Below are 15,691 nucleotides of genomic sequence, written 5' to 3' on the forward strand. Positions count from 1 at the left end.
CTTCCTAGTCATATACCTATCCAGATGCCTTTTAAATGTTGTAATTGTACCAGCCTCCACCACTTCCTCTGGCAGCTCATTCCATACATGCACCACGTTCTGCATGAAAAATTTGCCCCTTAGGTCCCTTTCATATCTTTTCCCTCTCACCCTAAACCTATGCCCTCTAGTGCTGGACTCCCCCATCCCAGGGAAAATACTTTGTCTACTTATCCTTTCCATGCCCCTCATGATTTTATAAACCTCTATAAGGTCACCCCTCAGACTCAAATGTTCCAGGAAAAACAGCTCCAGCCTTTTCATCCTCTCCCTATAGTTCAAAACTTCTAACCCTGGCAACATACTTGTAAATCTTTTCTGAACCCTTTCAAGTTTCACAACATCCTTATGATAGGAAGGAAACCAGAATTGCACTCAATGTTCCAAAAGTGGCCCAACCAATGTCCTGTATAGCCACAACATGACCTCTCAACGTCTATACTCAATACTCTGACCACGCACTTCAAGGTCTCTCTGTTTAGCAACACTCTCCAGGACCTTACCATTAAGTGTATAAGTTCTGCTCTGATTTGTTTTTCCAAATTGCATCACCTCACATTTATCTAAATTAAACTCCATCGGCCACTCCTCAGCCCATTGGCCCATCTGATCAAGATCCCATTGTACTCTGAAGTAACCTTCTTTGCTGTCCACAACACCTCCAATTTTGGTGCCATCTGCAAACTTCCTAAGTATACTCTTATTGTTTATCACCACCCTCTGTCTTCTACCTTGAGCCAGTTCTGTATCCAAATGGCTGGTTCTCCCTGTATTCCATGAGATCTAACCTTGCTAACCAGTCTCCCACGGGGAACCTTGTCGAACGCCTTACTGAAATCCATATGGACCACATCCACCACTCTGCCCTCATCAATCGTCTTTGTTACTTCTTCAAAAAACTCAGATCAAATTCGTGAGACATGATTGTCATGAAACCAAACTTGCCACAGATGGAGCAATGAAGCAGATTTTAAAAAGGTTATCTCACTGATTTTAGTACATAAATGTTAACATCTCTGCAGGACCTCCCTAGTTATTCCACTGCTACTTTGTTCCCTAATAACCATAGAACTAAAAATAAGTTCTTCTGGTCCAACAGCTCACATATTAAATAAAAACTGAAATAACTGCAGAAATTGTAAATCAGAAATGAGAACAGAAATTGCTGGAAAAGCTCAGCAGGTCTGGCAGCATCTGTGGAGACAAATCAATGTTAACCTTTCGGATCGAGTGACCTGTCCTCAGACCTTTTCTCCAAACATGTCCATCTTGAAAAAAGTTCTGCTCCTCTCTCCAACCCATTCACTGATGTGGCAGCAAGTGGACATGCCTGGAGAAAGGGTCTAAGGATGGATCACTCAATTCGAAAGGTTAACACTGATTTCTCTCCACAGATGTTGCCAGACCTGCAGAGCTTTTCCAGCAATTTCTATTTTTGTTGCTCACGTACCACTTGCTTATCTAATTGATTACTATATCTGCACTTTATCTTTGCATACAAGGACATGCAACTCCCTCTGAATACTTACATAGTTCATAAAACAGTACAACATAGAAACAGACCCTTTGGCCACTATGTCAGTGCCAACCACTATGCCATTCCAAATTTATCCCCCTTCTGCCTACGCATGGACCGTATCCCTCTACTCCCTGCCTGTTCATACGTCTGGCTGAATGTCTCTCAATCTTGGCTATCCTATCTGCTTCTACCACTTCCTCTAGCAGCGCATTCCAGGTACCTCCCACCCACTGCATTAAAAATTTGCCTCACACATTTCCTTTAAGATTTCCTGCCCTCACCTTAAATCCATGCCCCATCATTTTTGACATTTCCATTCTAGGAAAAAGACTCTGACTATCCACCTTTCCATGCATCTCAAAATTTTTTATATTTCTATCACATCATACCTCAGCCTCCGATGCTCTAACAAAAACAATACAAATTTGCCTAATCTCTCCTTGTAGATATAGATTCCAATCCAGGCAACATCATGGTAAACTTCTTTTGTACCCTCTCCAAAGTCTCTCTGTCCTTCCTGTAACGCGGTGGCCAGCACTGTACGCAATACTCCAAATGTGGCCGAACTAAAGTCTTATGCAGCTGCAACATGACTTGTCAACTTTTATATTGGGGAAGGAAATGTAGGGCAAGTCTCAAGTTTTTGGCCTGGTGCCAGTGAAGGAACAGTGATACAGTTGTGACAGAAGATGCTCTACGATTTTGAAAAGAGCTGGTGTTCCCATGCATCTGTTACATTTGTCCTTTAAGCTGTTAGAGTTGTGTCTTTGGAAAGGACTGCATCTGAGGAGCAGGAAAATCGACATTTTGGGCAGGAGCATTTGGGTATTCATCAGGAGTGAGGCTGGAAGCCTCGGGGTGGAGAGATAAATGGGAGGGGGTGAGGCTGGAGACAAGGTAGTTGAGAGCGCAATAAGTAGAGGTGGGGTAAAGGTGATTGGTCAGAGAGGAGGGTGGAGCAGATAGGTGGGAAGGAAGATGGACAGGTGGGACAAGTCATGAGTATGATGCTGAGCTGGAAGTCTGGAACTGGCGTAAGGTGGGGGGAGGGGAAATCAGGAAACTGATTGATGCCCTGGGGTTGAAGGGTTCCAAGGCGGAAGATGAGGCGTTCTTCCTCCAGGCGTTGGGTGGTGAGGGAGTGGCAATGGAGGAGGCCCAGGACCTGCATGTCCTTGGCAGAGTGGCCTCCTCCACAGCCACTCCCTTACCATCTGACCACTGGAGGAAGAACGTCTCAACTTCCACCTCAGAATCTTCAACCCCAAGGCATCAATGTGAACTTCATCAGTTTCCTCATTTCTCCTGCTCCATCTTACTCCAGTTCCAAGCTTCCAGCTCAGCACCATCCTCATGACCTGTCCCACCTGCCAATCTTCCTTCCCACCTATCCGCTCCACCCTCCTCTCTGACCTATCACCTTTACCCCTTCCTCCATCCATCTATTGCACTCTCAACTACCTTCTCCCCAGCCCCACCCGCTCCCATTTATCTCTCCACCCCAGGCTTCCAGCTTCATTCCTGATGAAGGGCTTTTGCCCGAAACGTCGACTTTCCTATTCCTCGGATGCTGCCTGACCTGCTGTGCTTTTCCAGCACCACTCGAATCTTGACTGTAATCTCCAGCATCTGCAGTCCCCACTTTCGTCTATTTGGAAGTGACTGTCAAAGGAGCCCTGAACAGTAATCACTGTGCATTTTGTACACAATACATCCTGCTAACACTCTACACTTGGTACTCAGTGGGAACGTTTAATGGAATGGATGAGCATTACAATCAACAGCTCTTCTATTTGCATGGTGTCAGGTTTATAGAATAACCTTGAATCCGCACCCATCAAGGCAAATGAAGATTGCTTAATCACACTCTTGGCTACCTTGTAAAAAGTGGACGGCCTTTCACCTGTCATAGAATCCTTACAGTGTGGGAGCTAGCTATTCAACCCATCAAATCCATACCAACCCTCCCATGGACATCCCCCCCAGTCCCTGCATTTCCCATGGCCAAGCTCATGCTTGGACTATGGGAAGAAACCAGAACATCCAGAAAGAACTCATGCAGACCCAGGAAAAATGTGCAAACTGCACACAAACAGTCACCCAAGGGTGGAATTGAACTCAGATCCTTGGAACTGTGAGGCAGTAGTGCTAATCACTAAACCACCATGCACTTTGGAAGGGATTGAATTCCCATTTTCTGATCTGGTCCTGTGGTGTTCAATCTTGCTTCATCATGCTGCTAAGTGTCATGGGACATTTTTACATTGGAGTGCTATGTAAATGCAAGATGCTGTTGCTATGGATATTTCTTATAGCTACTGAAGTTTGACCTGAAATCTGAGAGAACTAAAACTGAACAGATGCAAATAATAACGGCTAAAATAAACAATCACTTATTGCTAAAACTTTCCTCAGATGCTCGAGGCCTAACAGGTAAGGTAGATGAGCTCAGGGCATGGTCGGGAACATTGGACAGCGATATTATAGCAATTACAGAGACATGGCTCAAGGATGGACAGGACTGGCAGTTTAATGTCCCAGGATATATATGCTAAATAAAGGAAAGAAAGGGTGGCAAGAGAGAAGAGGGAGTGGCATTTCTAATGAGGGATAACATTACCGCTGTACTTAGGGAGAATATTTCTGGCCATACATCCAGGGAGGTTATTTGGGTGGAACTGAGAAATAGGAAAGGGATGATCACCTTATTGGGATTGCACTATAAATCCCCTAATAGTCAGTGGGAAATTAAGAAATAAATTTGTTAGGAGATTTCAGTTATTTGTAAGAATAATAGGGTGGTTATGGTAGGGAATTTTAACTTTTCAAACGTAAACTGGGTTTGCCATAGTGTTAAGAGCTTGGATAGAGAGGAATTTAAGTGTGTACAGGAACATTTTCAGATTAAGTATGTGGATGTATCTACTAGATAAGTGCAAAACTCTTGGGAAATAAGGCAGAGCAGGTGACTGAGGTGTCAATGAGGGAGCACTTTGGGGCCAGTGACCATAATTTTATTAGTTTTAAAATAGTAATGGAGAAGGATAGACCAAATCTAAAAGTTAACGTTCTAAATTGGATGAAGGCCAATTTTGATGGTAACAGGTAAGAACTTTCAAAGGTTGATTGGGGGCAGATGTTTGCAAGTAAAGGGACAGCTGGAAAATGGGAAGCCTTCAAAAATAAGATAACATGAGTCCATAGACAATATGTTCTTGCTAGTACGAGGGGCAAGGCTGGATGACTAGAGAAGTCGAAGAATAAGAAGGAAGTGGTCAGGTATAGACAATAGAGACCATGTGTCCTTAGGAGAGTATAAAGGCAGTCGGAATACACTTCAGAGGGAAATCAGGAGGGCAAAAAGGGGACATGAGATAGCTTTGGCAAATAGGGTTAAAGAGAATCTAAAGGAATTCCACAAATACATTAAGGATGAAAGGGCAACTAGGGAGAGAATAGGAACCCTTAAAGATCAGCAAGGCAGCCTGTGTGTGGAAGCTCAGGAGTTGCAGGAGATACTAAAGAAGAATTTTGCATCAGTGTTTACTGTGGAGAAGATATGGAAGATAGAGAACATGGGGGAGAAAAGCAACATCTTGAAAAATGTCCATATTACAGAGGAGGAGGTACTGGATGTCTTAAATGCATATAGGTGGATAAATCCCTGGGACCTAGAACTCTGTGGGAAGCTGGGGAAGCAATTGCTGGGCCCATTGCTGAGATATCTGTATCATCGATAGTCACAGGTGAGGTGCCAAAAGACTGGAGGTTGGCTAACACGGTGCCAGAATTTAAGAAAGGTAGTAAGGAAAAACCAGAGAACTACAGACCGGTGAACCTGATATCAGTTGGAGAGGATCCTGAGGGACAGAATTAACATGTATTTGGAAAGGCAAGGACTGATAAGGGATAGTCAACATGGTTTTGTGCACAGAAATTGTGTCTGACCAACTAGATTAAGATTTTTGAAGAAGTAAAGAAGAGGATCGATATGGACAGAGCAGTAGACGTGTTCTATTTGGACTTCAGGAAGGTGTTTGACAATGTTGCTCATTGTAGACTGGTTAGCAAAGTTACCAGGAGTACACAGAGAACTAGCTATTTCGATAAAGAACTGGCTCAAAGATAGAAGACAGAGGGTGGTTGTGGAGGGTTACTTTTCAGACTGGGAACCTGTGACCAGTGGAGTGCCACAAGTATCGGTGCTGGGTCCACTTTCATCATTTATATAAATGATTTGGATGTGAACATTGGAGGTATGGTTAGTAAGTTTGGAGATTACACCAAAATTGGTGGTGTAGTGGACAGCGAAGAAGATTATCTCAGAGTACAACGGGCTCTTGATTAGATGGGCTAATGGGCCGAGGAGTGTCAGTTTGAGTTTAATTTAGATAAATGTGAGGTGCAACATTTTGGAAAGGCAACTCAGGGTAGGACTTATACACCTAATGGTAAGGTCCTCGGGAGTGTTGCAGAACAAAGAGACCTTGGAGTGCAGGTTCATAGTTTCTTGAAAGTGGAGTTGCAGGTGGATAGTATAGTGAACGTGGCGTTTGGTATGCTCGTCTTTATTGGTCAATGCTAAGTGTGATGTTGCTGTTATAGGACATTGTTTAAGCCACTATTGGAATACTGTTTGCAATTCTGGCCTCCCTGCTACAGGAAGGATGTTGTGAAACTTGAAAGGGTTCAAAAAAAATTTACAAAGAAGCTGCCAGGATTGGAGAGTTTGAGCTATAGGGAGAGGCTGAACAGGCCAGGGCTATTTTCCCTGGAGCGTCAGCGGCTGAGGGTGACTTAATAAAGGTTTATAAAATCATGAGGGGTTTATAAAATCATGAGGGTGAATAGCCAAGATCTTTTCCCAGGTTGGGTGAGTCCAAAAGTAGAGGGCATAGGTTTAAGGTAAGAGGAAAAAGATATAAAAGGAAGTTAAAGGGCAAATTTTCATGCAGAGGGTGGTGCTTGTATGGAATGAGCTGCGATTACAACATTTAAAGTCATGATTTGGAGGTGCCGGGGTGTTGGACTGGTGTGTACAAAGTAAAAAATCACACAATACCAGGTTATAGTCCAACAGGTTTAATTGGAAGCACGAGTTCATGAGGTGGTTTATTTAGTCATTATCAGGTCAGTTAAAAGGCATCTGGATGGGTACATGAATAGGAAGGGTTTAGAGGGATATGGCCAAATGCTGGCAAATAGAGTTAGATTAATTTAGGATATTTGGTCGGCATGATTTGGTGATGCCGGTGTTGGACTGGGGTGTACAAACTTAAAAATCACACAACACCAGTTTATAGTCCAACGTGGTTGTGGAGTATAAGATTGCGTGAACTTGAGTGAACTTCACTCTCAAGTGAACTTTAACAATTGGTGTCATGTTGGCCCAGATAATGTTCATTTGCGATTTACAGATTAAGGAACTGAAACCATCATGGTCTTTCTAACAGTCGAGAGACTTAACAAACAATCCAGGTCTTTTTCAATATATAATTTCAGTTACATCACACTGTAAACTTTTGCTATAAATTCTGTGTCTTACAATCTTATACTCCACAACCACCTGATGAAGGAGCAGCGCTCCGAAAGCTAGTGCTTCCAATAAAACCTGTTGGACTATAACCTGGCGATGTGTGATTTTTAACTTGGCCGGCACGTACGAGTTGGACCGAAGGATCTGTTTCTGTGCTTTACAAATGTATGACTCTCAGAGCTGATGAATGTTTCCGGCGCTTCCTACTTTGAGTTGGATTTCCAGTATCTGCAGTAACTTGCTTTATTATGCAAAATAACGATGACGCATCGGGAAAGTCCGCCAAGTGAACTTGGTTGCTGTGGATTTGTGCAAGTTTGGAGGCGACTTCCTGTTGCGAGGAGACAGTCTACCAGAGCAGTAAAGCTGCTGCCAGGGGTTAGGGAAGTCTTGCGCCGGATTAGGCAGGCCGGGGGCTCCTGCCCGGGGTCTGTACTGTCTCTGGATCCGGCCGAGAGATTGAAGAGCTTGGTTACAATGTGTCGGAGTAGAGGCTCAGTATCGAGCCTGCTGCTTTCCTTTGTACTTTGCCTCTGCCGTTCACTCCACGGACAAAGTAAGTGACATAGAATCATAGGATTTTATTGTATTCGTGTCGGTACCGGCTGTACACGGTTTCACGGTGGGATCTCCCCCCCCCAAAAAATACGGTCACTCTCTCTCTCTAATTACTCACACCCACCTCGAAGACAGAACAGAAACAAATACAACTGGAGAAAGTCTCCGTGACCGAGGGGCTTTCCACACACCCTCTCTCCTCCGCTCTCTGCCGTGCACACTCCGTGGGAATTAGCTCTTGTGTCTTTTTCGGGGGCGGGGTTGGATCTAGGGTTAAGATTTTAAAAAGGCGCATTGCAGAATGATGATTTGAACCCGCACAGGGAGGTTTCCTATGGGGACCACCATTTCCTCTCCCAGCCGGCCCTATTCCTGTCTTTGTTCAGGCCTCGGGTTGGCGTGCTGTGCCGTGCCGTGCCGTGCACTGGTGCTGTACAGTCAGGGAGCAGCAGTGGCATCTTTCACCTCCGCTTTCGGTTGGTTTACACCTTCTGCAATATTCTCGCTCGCGGTTTGGTGTAACCTCCGATCTGTAGTTTTATACTGTACGTTCGTGTTTTTTTTTCAACTTTAAAAGCTCTGACTAATGTAAGGTTTTAGGATTTCGACTTGTTTTTAAAAAAAATTAGGACTGAGTTTTCTACTTCAGAGTGACAACATTTTCAGTGAAGGAGAGCAAAATTCTGGACGACCTCAATCTTGAAGCAGAATACTGTATTGGAAAACGTTTTTTGAATAAGAAGGACAGTAATGTTGGTTAGATGCTAATCATAAGAAGCCAAGGTGAGGGCGTAGTTCAACGCTATTTTTAAAAACTCAATAGTGGTTGAGTGAATGTAAGCTTCTCGCACGGGTATTAATTTTTGCTTTTGAAAGAATAGAGCCATTTAATTAGCACCAAAATGGTTTGCTAAATCAAGAGCGAACATGAATCTTTAATAAGTCCAACGTGGCTTATTGATAAGAGATCCAGCGCTGCCTGCAAGAAATGGTTGATGGGAATGATTGCAGATGCTGGAGATCAGAGTCAATGACCACTTGAAGGTGTGGTGCTGCAAAAGCACAGCAGGTCAGGCAGCATCCGAGGGGCAGTAGAATTGACGTTTAGAGCATAAGCCTTTGATCAGGAATGAGGGCTTATGCCTGAAACGTTATTCCCCTGCACCTCAAGTGCTGTCTGACTGGCTGTTTTTTTCCACTGCAGGAAATGGGTGTTCAAGGACACAACCATCTTTTGCCCCAAGTGTGGCAGAGTCTACGGAAGCCACATTGCTCTGTATGGACTCACCCTGAGAGTAGAAGTGTCTGTGAAGGATGCCAATGATGATGATTGCTGGAGAAACTCAGCAGGCCTGGCAGCATCTGTGGAGAGCCAATATTTTGGGTCCATTAACCCTTAATCACTGGCTTCTCAACCTCAAGTTATGAATCCCTGTCTTTTGTGTACATTAGTCTGAAAAAGTTTGATCTCAGACACGAAGCAGGTTCAGGCCTGGTTAGTATTTGGAGGGGAGAGCTCTGGTGCAGTGCTAGTGAACGTAACTCCAGACTGGAGAACTCCGGCTCGAGAGGTGTGTAATAACGTCTCTGAACAGGTTGGTTAGAAAATATTTACAAATCTTGTTAATAGAATGCTATCCTTTAGGAAAGTAATTGAACCTAAAAGTAAGGAAATTAAGGTCCAGTTATAAAGAGCATCAGTGAGACCACAAATATTGTGTGCAGGTTTCATCTCCTTATTTAAGGAAGGTTCTAAATCCATTGGAAACTATGCAGAGAACATTTATTGGATTGATACCTGCAAGGTTTGTCTTCAGGGGAAAGGTTGGACAAGCAGAGCTTAGTGCCATAGAGCTTTACTGCAGGAAAGGAGGCCCGTCAACCCATTAATTCTACAATGGTCACCAAGACCAACCTATTCTAATCCCATTTTCCAGCACTCGGCTTAGAAACATGCATGCCATTGAGCTTCAAGTGGTCATCTAAATACACTATAAATGTTGCCATAGTTCATGTCTCTATTGTCCTTTCGGACAGTAGATTCCAGATATCCACCACCTTCTGGGTTAAAAACAATTCTTCTTTAATCCCTTCTAAACCTCCTTTTAAAACAATACCCCAGTTAGTGACTCCTGTGCTAAGGAAAATGTTTCTTTCTTTCTATCTACCTGTCTATGCCCCTCCCTCAGGTCACCCTTAGTCATCTCTGCTGTATCATAAACAACCACAGCCTATCTTGTCTCTGTTCCTAGTTGAATTGCTCCAGCCCAGCCAACATCGTGATGACTCTCCTTGGCAATCTCTTGAGAGCAGTCAGATCTTTCCTATAGTATGATGACCAAAACTGCACACGGTACTTCAGCTGTGGCCTAACTAACATTTTATACAGCTCCATCATAACCTTCCTCCTCTTTATATTCAGTGCTTTGACTAATAAAGGCAGATATTCCTTACGTCTTGCTAACGACCTTATCCAGCTGTCCTGTTGCCTTTAAGAGCCTGCAGACACACAAACTGAGCTATTTCTGGTCCTCTGTAATTCCTAGAATCCTACCATTCATCATGTACTCCCTTACCCTGATAGTGCTCCCTAGATAGGTAAAAACAATGACTGCAGATGCTGGAAACCAGATTCTGGATTAGTGGTGCTGGAAGAGCACAGCAGTTCAGGCAGCATCCGAGGAGCAGTAAAATCGACGTTTCGGGTAAAAGCCTTTCATCAGGATGAAGGGCTTTTGCTTGAAACGTCGATTTTACTGCTCCTCGGATGCTGCCTGAACTGCTGTGCTCTTCCAGCACCACTAATCCAGTGCTCCCTAGATGCTTTTCTGCTAATTGTGGGATTCTTTTGTGCCTTTTTTGAAGTATCTGCGAATTCCTTGTTTCCCCATTATTAATTCCACTATTTCACTATTCCCCAGTGTCACCTTCTAAAGGACCAACACTAACTTTACTATTTCCTTTTCAGATGCTTATGGAAGTTGTCACTGTCTGTTTTCATATTTCTTGCTACTTTTTCTCATACTTTTGTTATTAAAGTAACAAAAGATTCTCTAATAAAAAATACAGGCTGCATTCAGTGTTCTTGAATTATAGCAATTTTAAAAACAAATCAAAACCCCGTTGATATCTGATTAATGAATAATAAACTATATTTCTTTCTCTGGTATGAGCACAAGCATTCTACAAAGCACACTATTGCCTCTATACTATTGTCATTGTGCAGAGTCATACACAATGATTAATGTGTTTATTAGTACTGTTTTGCTTCCTACAAAATAGCAAACTATCCATTACATCACAGTTTGCAACCGCTTGAGTGTTGCGAAAGCATACAGTGTGGTTGTCAGTTGGTTAATTGAAATTTATTTAACAGCCACTTTTAGATTTAGCAGTTATGTTTGATTAGATTCCCCACACTATAGAAACAGGCCCTTTGGGACAACAAGTCCACACCGACTCTCCGAGTAGCCCATCCGGACCCATTCTCCTGACTAATGTACCGAACACTATGGACAACTTAGCATGGCCACTTTACCTGACCTGCAGATCTTTAGATTGTGGGAGCACCAGAGCACCTGGAGGAAACCCACTCAGACACTGGGAGAATGTGCAAACTCCACACACAAGTCACCAGAGTGGGAATCAAACCTGGGTGCCTGGCGCTGTGAGGTAACAGTGCTAACCACTGAGGCACCATGCCACCCACGTTATGTATTTGAATATTTCTTCCAGGCTCTTGTACAATTCTCATTCACCCACAAAGTATTGTAGTGCCATTTGAAAGTACAATAATGTAGAAATTTCAAACACCAGTACAAAATATGATCACATGATTAGATTTAAGAGAACTAGTTTTGCCAGTTTTCCACAGGGCATAGATAACTAGAATTCTGCACCACAGAAGGACGCCATTTATTCTTGGGCCACTAAGTGACAAGTAGCATTCGTGCCAAACAAATCACTGTCTATGACAATTTCCAACAAGACCATTAGATGTAGGAGCAGATGTAGGCCATTTGACCCATCAACTCTGCTCCAGTAAGTACGTGGCTGATCTGATAATCCTCAACAGCACTTTGCTGCCTTTTTCCCTTAACCATTGTTCTATGTTCCTATGATTTAGAAGGGCAAAGACAGTAGTCAAATGGGCATATCAACATCAGCAAGTTACTATTCCAAGTCATACAATATCCTGGTCTTTAAATGTATCACTATTCCTTCGTACTTGATCTGTTAATCTTTGAGCTCATTCTTCCTAATGGCACTGTCTGAGTATCCTCAACACACTGACTGCAAGTAGTTCAAGAAAGCTGCTATCAGCATCTCCATAAAGGCAATTCAAGAAGGGCAATGAGTGCTAATAGCAAATTACCATGGATGCTGGAATCTGTACTGAAAACAACAAATGATGGAGATCACAGCGAGTCAGGCAGCATCCATGGAGAGAGACCGAGCTAACATTTCGAGTCTAGAAGAGGCTGCCATCTCTCCATGCATTTTGTCTGACCCGCTGTGATCTCCAACATTTGTTGTTTTCAATAAATATTATGTTGGCAATAATTTCCCCTTCATATAAATAACTTTGAAAAAATATTTTTTAAAAATTATGAATCAATCCTGGGCGGAATGGTGGCACAGTAGTTATCACTGCTGCCTCACAGCACCAGAGACCCGGGTTCAATTCCCGCCTCAGGCGACTCTCTGTGTGGAGTTTGTACATTCTCCCCGTGTCTGCGTGGGTTTCCTCTGGATGCTTTGGTTTCCTCCCACAGTCCAAAAATGTGCAGGTTAGGTGAATTGGCCATGCTAAATTGCCCGTAGTGTTAGGTGAAGAGGTAAATGTAGGGGAATGGATCTGGGTGGGTTGTGCTTCGGCAGGTCGGTGTGGACTTGTTGGACCGAAGGGCCTGTTTCCCCACTGTATGTAATCTAATCTAATCCAAGTCCCCTGATTTTGTAAATTTCCTTTGAGAAAGGTATCATTTTGATTGTAATGGCTCTCCACTTGTTTGCCACTTAAGTTGAATCTCTTGTGTGTCTACTCCAATAGGATACATTCTTCCTTTATTTGTTGTATTGAGAAGTTTTATAGCATCCTCAAGTTTCAAATTTAAGATTTTGAAAATCATATAGTCATTGTGATATACAGCACGGAAACAGACCCTTTGGTCCGACTCTTCCATGTCGATATCCTAAATAAATCAAGTCCCATTTGCCAATATTTGGCCTATATCCCTCTAAACTTTTCCAATTCATACACCCATCCAGATGCCTTTTAAACATTGTAATTGCACCAGCCTCCACTACTTCCTCTGGCAGCTCATTCCAGACATGCATCACCCTCTGCGGCATGGTGACTTAGTGGTTGCCACTATTGCCTCACAGCGCCAGGGATCCAGGTTTATTTCTAGCCTTGGGCGACTTTCTGTGTGGAGTTTGCACATTCTCCCCGTGTCTGCTTGGGTTTCCTCCAGGTGCTCTGGTTTCCTCCCACAATCCAAAGATGTGCAGGTTAGGTGGATTGGCCTTGGTGTTTGGGGAAGTGGTGGTTGGGTGTATTGGTTAGGGATGGTGGGGTGGGTTAGGGTGGGTTGCTGTTGGGAGGGTCAGGGTGGACTTGTTGGGCGGAAGGGCCCATTTCCACACTATGCGGATTCTATGATTTTGTGTGAAAAAGTTGCCCCTGAAGTCCCTTTTCAATTTTTCCCCTCTCACTTAAACCTATGCATTCTAGTTTTGGACTCCCTCAGTACAGGGAAAAGCACTTGTCTATTTACCATACCCATGCCCCTCATGATTTTATAAACCTCTATAAGATCACCCCTCAGACTCTGATGCTCCAAGGAAAATAGCCCCAGTCTCTTCAGCTTCTTCCTGTAGTTCAAACACTCCAATTCTGGCAATATCCTTAAAAATCTTTTCTGAACTCTTTCAAGTCGACCTTTGTGTGGGGCTGCAGGAGTTGGGGGAGATAGTAAATGAGTATTTTGCATCAGTGTGTATTGTGGAAAAGGACTTGGAAGATATAGCATGTAGGGAAATAGATGGTGACATCTTGAAAAATATCCATATTACAGAGGAGGATGTGGCTTGAAACACACACAAGTTGATAAATCTCCAGGACCTGATCAGATGTACCCTAGAACTCTGTGAGAAGCTAGGGAAGTGATTGCTAGGCCTCTTACTGAAGACTGGAGCTTGGCTAACTTGGTGTCACTGTTTAAGAAGGGTGGTAAGGACAAGCCAGGGAACTATAGTCCTGTGAGCCTGATGTCTGTGGTGGGCAAGTTGGAGGGAATCCTGAGGGACAGAATGTACATGTATTTGGGAAGGCAAGGACTGATTAGGGATAGTCAACATGGTTTTGTGCGTGGGAAATCATGTGTCGCAAACTTGATTGCAATTTTTGAAGAAGTAACAAAGAGGATTGATGAGGGCAGAGCGGTAGATGTGATCTATATGGACTTCAGTAAGACATTCGACAAGGTTCTCCATGGGAGACTGGTTAGCAAGGTTAGATCTCACGGAATACAGGGAGAACTAGCCATTTGGATACAGAACTGGCTCAAAGGTAGAAGACAGAGGGTGGTGGTAGAGGGTTGTTTTTCAGACTGGAGGCCTGTGACCAGTGGAGTGCCACAAGGATCGATGCTGGGTCCACTATTTTTCATCATTTATATAAATAATTTGGATGTGAGCATAAGACATATAGTTAGTAAGTTTGCAGATGACACCAAAATTGGAGGTGTAGTGGACAGCGAAGAAGGTTACCTCAGAGTACAACAGAATCTTGATCAGATGGGCCAATGGGCTGAGAAATGGCAGGTGAAGTTTAATTTAGATAAATGTGAGGCGCTGCATTTTGGGAAAGCAAATCTTAGCAGGACTTATAACTTAATAGCAAGATCCTAGGTAGTGTTGCTGAACAAAGAGACCATGAAGTGCAGGTTCATAACTCCTTGAAAGTGGAGTCGCAGGTAGATAGGATAGTGAAGAAGGCCTTTGGTATGTTTTCCTTTATTGGTCAGAGTATTGAATTTAGGAGTTGGGAGGTCATGTTGCAGCAATACAGGACATTTTTTAGGCCCCGTTGGAACATTGTGTGCAATACTGGTCTCCTTCCTATCGCAAAGGTGTTGTGAAACTTGAAAGGGTTCAGAAAAGACTTACAAGCATGTTGCCAGGGTTGGAAGATTTGAGCTATAGGGAGAGGTTGAATAGGCTAGGGCTGTTTTCCCTGGAGTGTTGGAGGCTGAGGGTGATTGTGTAGAGGTTTATAAAATCATGAGGGGCATGGATAGGGTAAATAGGCAAAGTCTTTTCCCTGGGGTGGGGGAGTCCAGAATGAGGGCATAGGTTTAGGGTGAGAGGGGAAAAATATAAAAGAGACCTAAGGGACAACTTTTTCACACAGAGGGTGATACGTGTATGGAATGAGTTGCCAGAGGAAGTGCTGGAGTCTAGTACAATTATAGCATTTAAAGGATATCTGGATGGGTATATGAATAGAAAGAGTTTGGAGGGATATGGGTTGGGTGCTAGCAGGTGGGAATAGATTGGGTTGGGATATCTGGTTGGCATTGATGAATTGAATCGAAGGGTCTGTTTCCGTGCTGTACATCTCTGTGACTAAGTTTCACAACACCCTTCCTTTGGCAGGGAGACTAGAATTGCATGCAGCATTCCAGTAATGCCACAACATGACTGCCCAGCTCGTATACTTAATGTACTGATCAATAAAGGCAAACATGCTAAACGCCTTCCTCACTATCCTATCTACCTGCGACTCCACTTTCAAGGAGCTATGAACCTGCACTCCAAGATCTCTTTGTTCAGCAACAGAAGTAAAACAAAAATGACATTAACATGTAATGGTCTTAATGCTGGCATCTACTGGTCCTCAATGCATGTACTTTTTGAATATGAAAAACATCAGTTCACCACAATCACTTGCTCTCTTTCCCTTTGCTAATTGCATATTAAAAGTTACCACTATCCTTTTAAAAACTGTACTCCTGGCTTCTGAATAAACCAGT

At 43.4% G+C, this 15,691-nt stretch overlaps 1 protein-coding gene across 3 annotated transcripts in view; it reads left to right on the plus strand.

Annotated features, from left to right (window-relative positions):
• Positions 1-7,321: 7,321 nt before the first annotated feature.
• The window catches only part of LOC122539984 (uncharacterized), a 36,189-nt gene continuing 27,819 nt past the window's right edge, over positions 7,322-15,691 (plus strand). Inside the window, exons 1-2 of one of the 3 annotated variants that reach the window (XM_087981812.1) lie at positions 7,512-7,650; positions 8,302-8,435. In XM_087981812.1, coding sequence (XP_087837938.1) covers positions 8,414-8,435 — 22 coding nt within the window. In that variant the 5' untranslated portion in view covers positions 7,512-7,650; positions 8,302-8,413. Of the gene's footprint in view, positions 7,651-8,301; positions 8,436-15,691 lie in introns of all 3 variants that reach the window. The other 2 variants (XM_087981808.1, XM_087981804.1) reach the window with 2 other exon arrangements.

This window comes from Chiloscyllium plagiosum, unplaced genomic scaffold, assembly GCF_037043375.1.
Source record: "Chiloscyllium plagiosum isolate Xiang-an unplaced genomic scaffold, Cpla_swu_hap1 HiC_scaffold_3, whole genome shotgun sequence".
Classification (NCBI taxonomy): Eukaryota; Metazoa; Chordata; class Chondrichthyes; order Orectolobiformes; family Hemiscylliidae; genus Chiloscyllium; species Chiloscyllium plagiosum.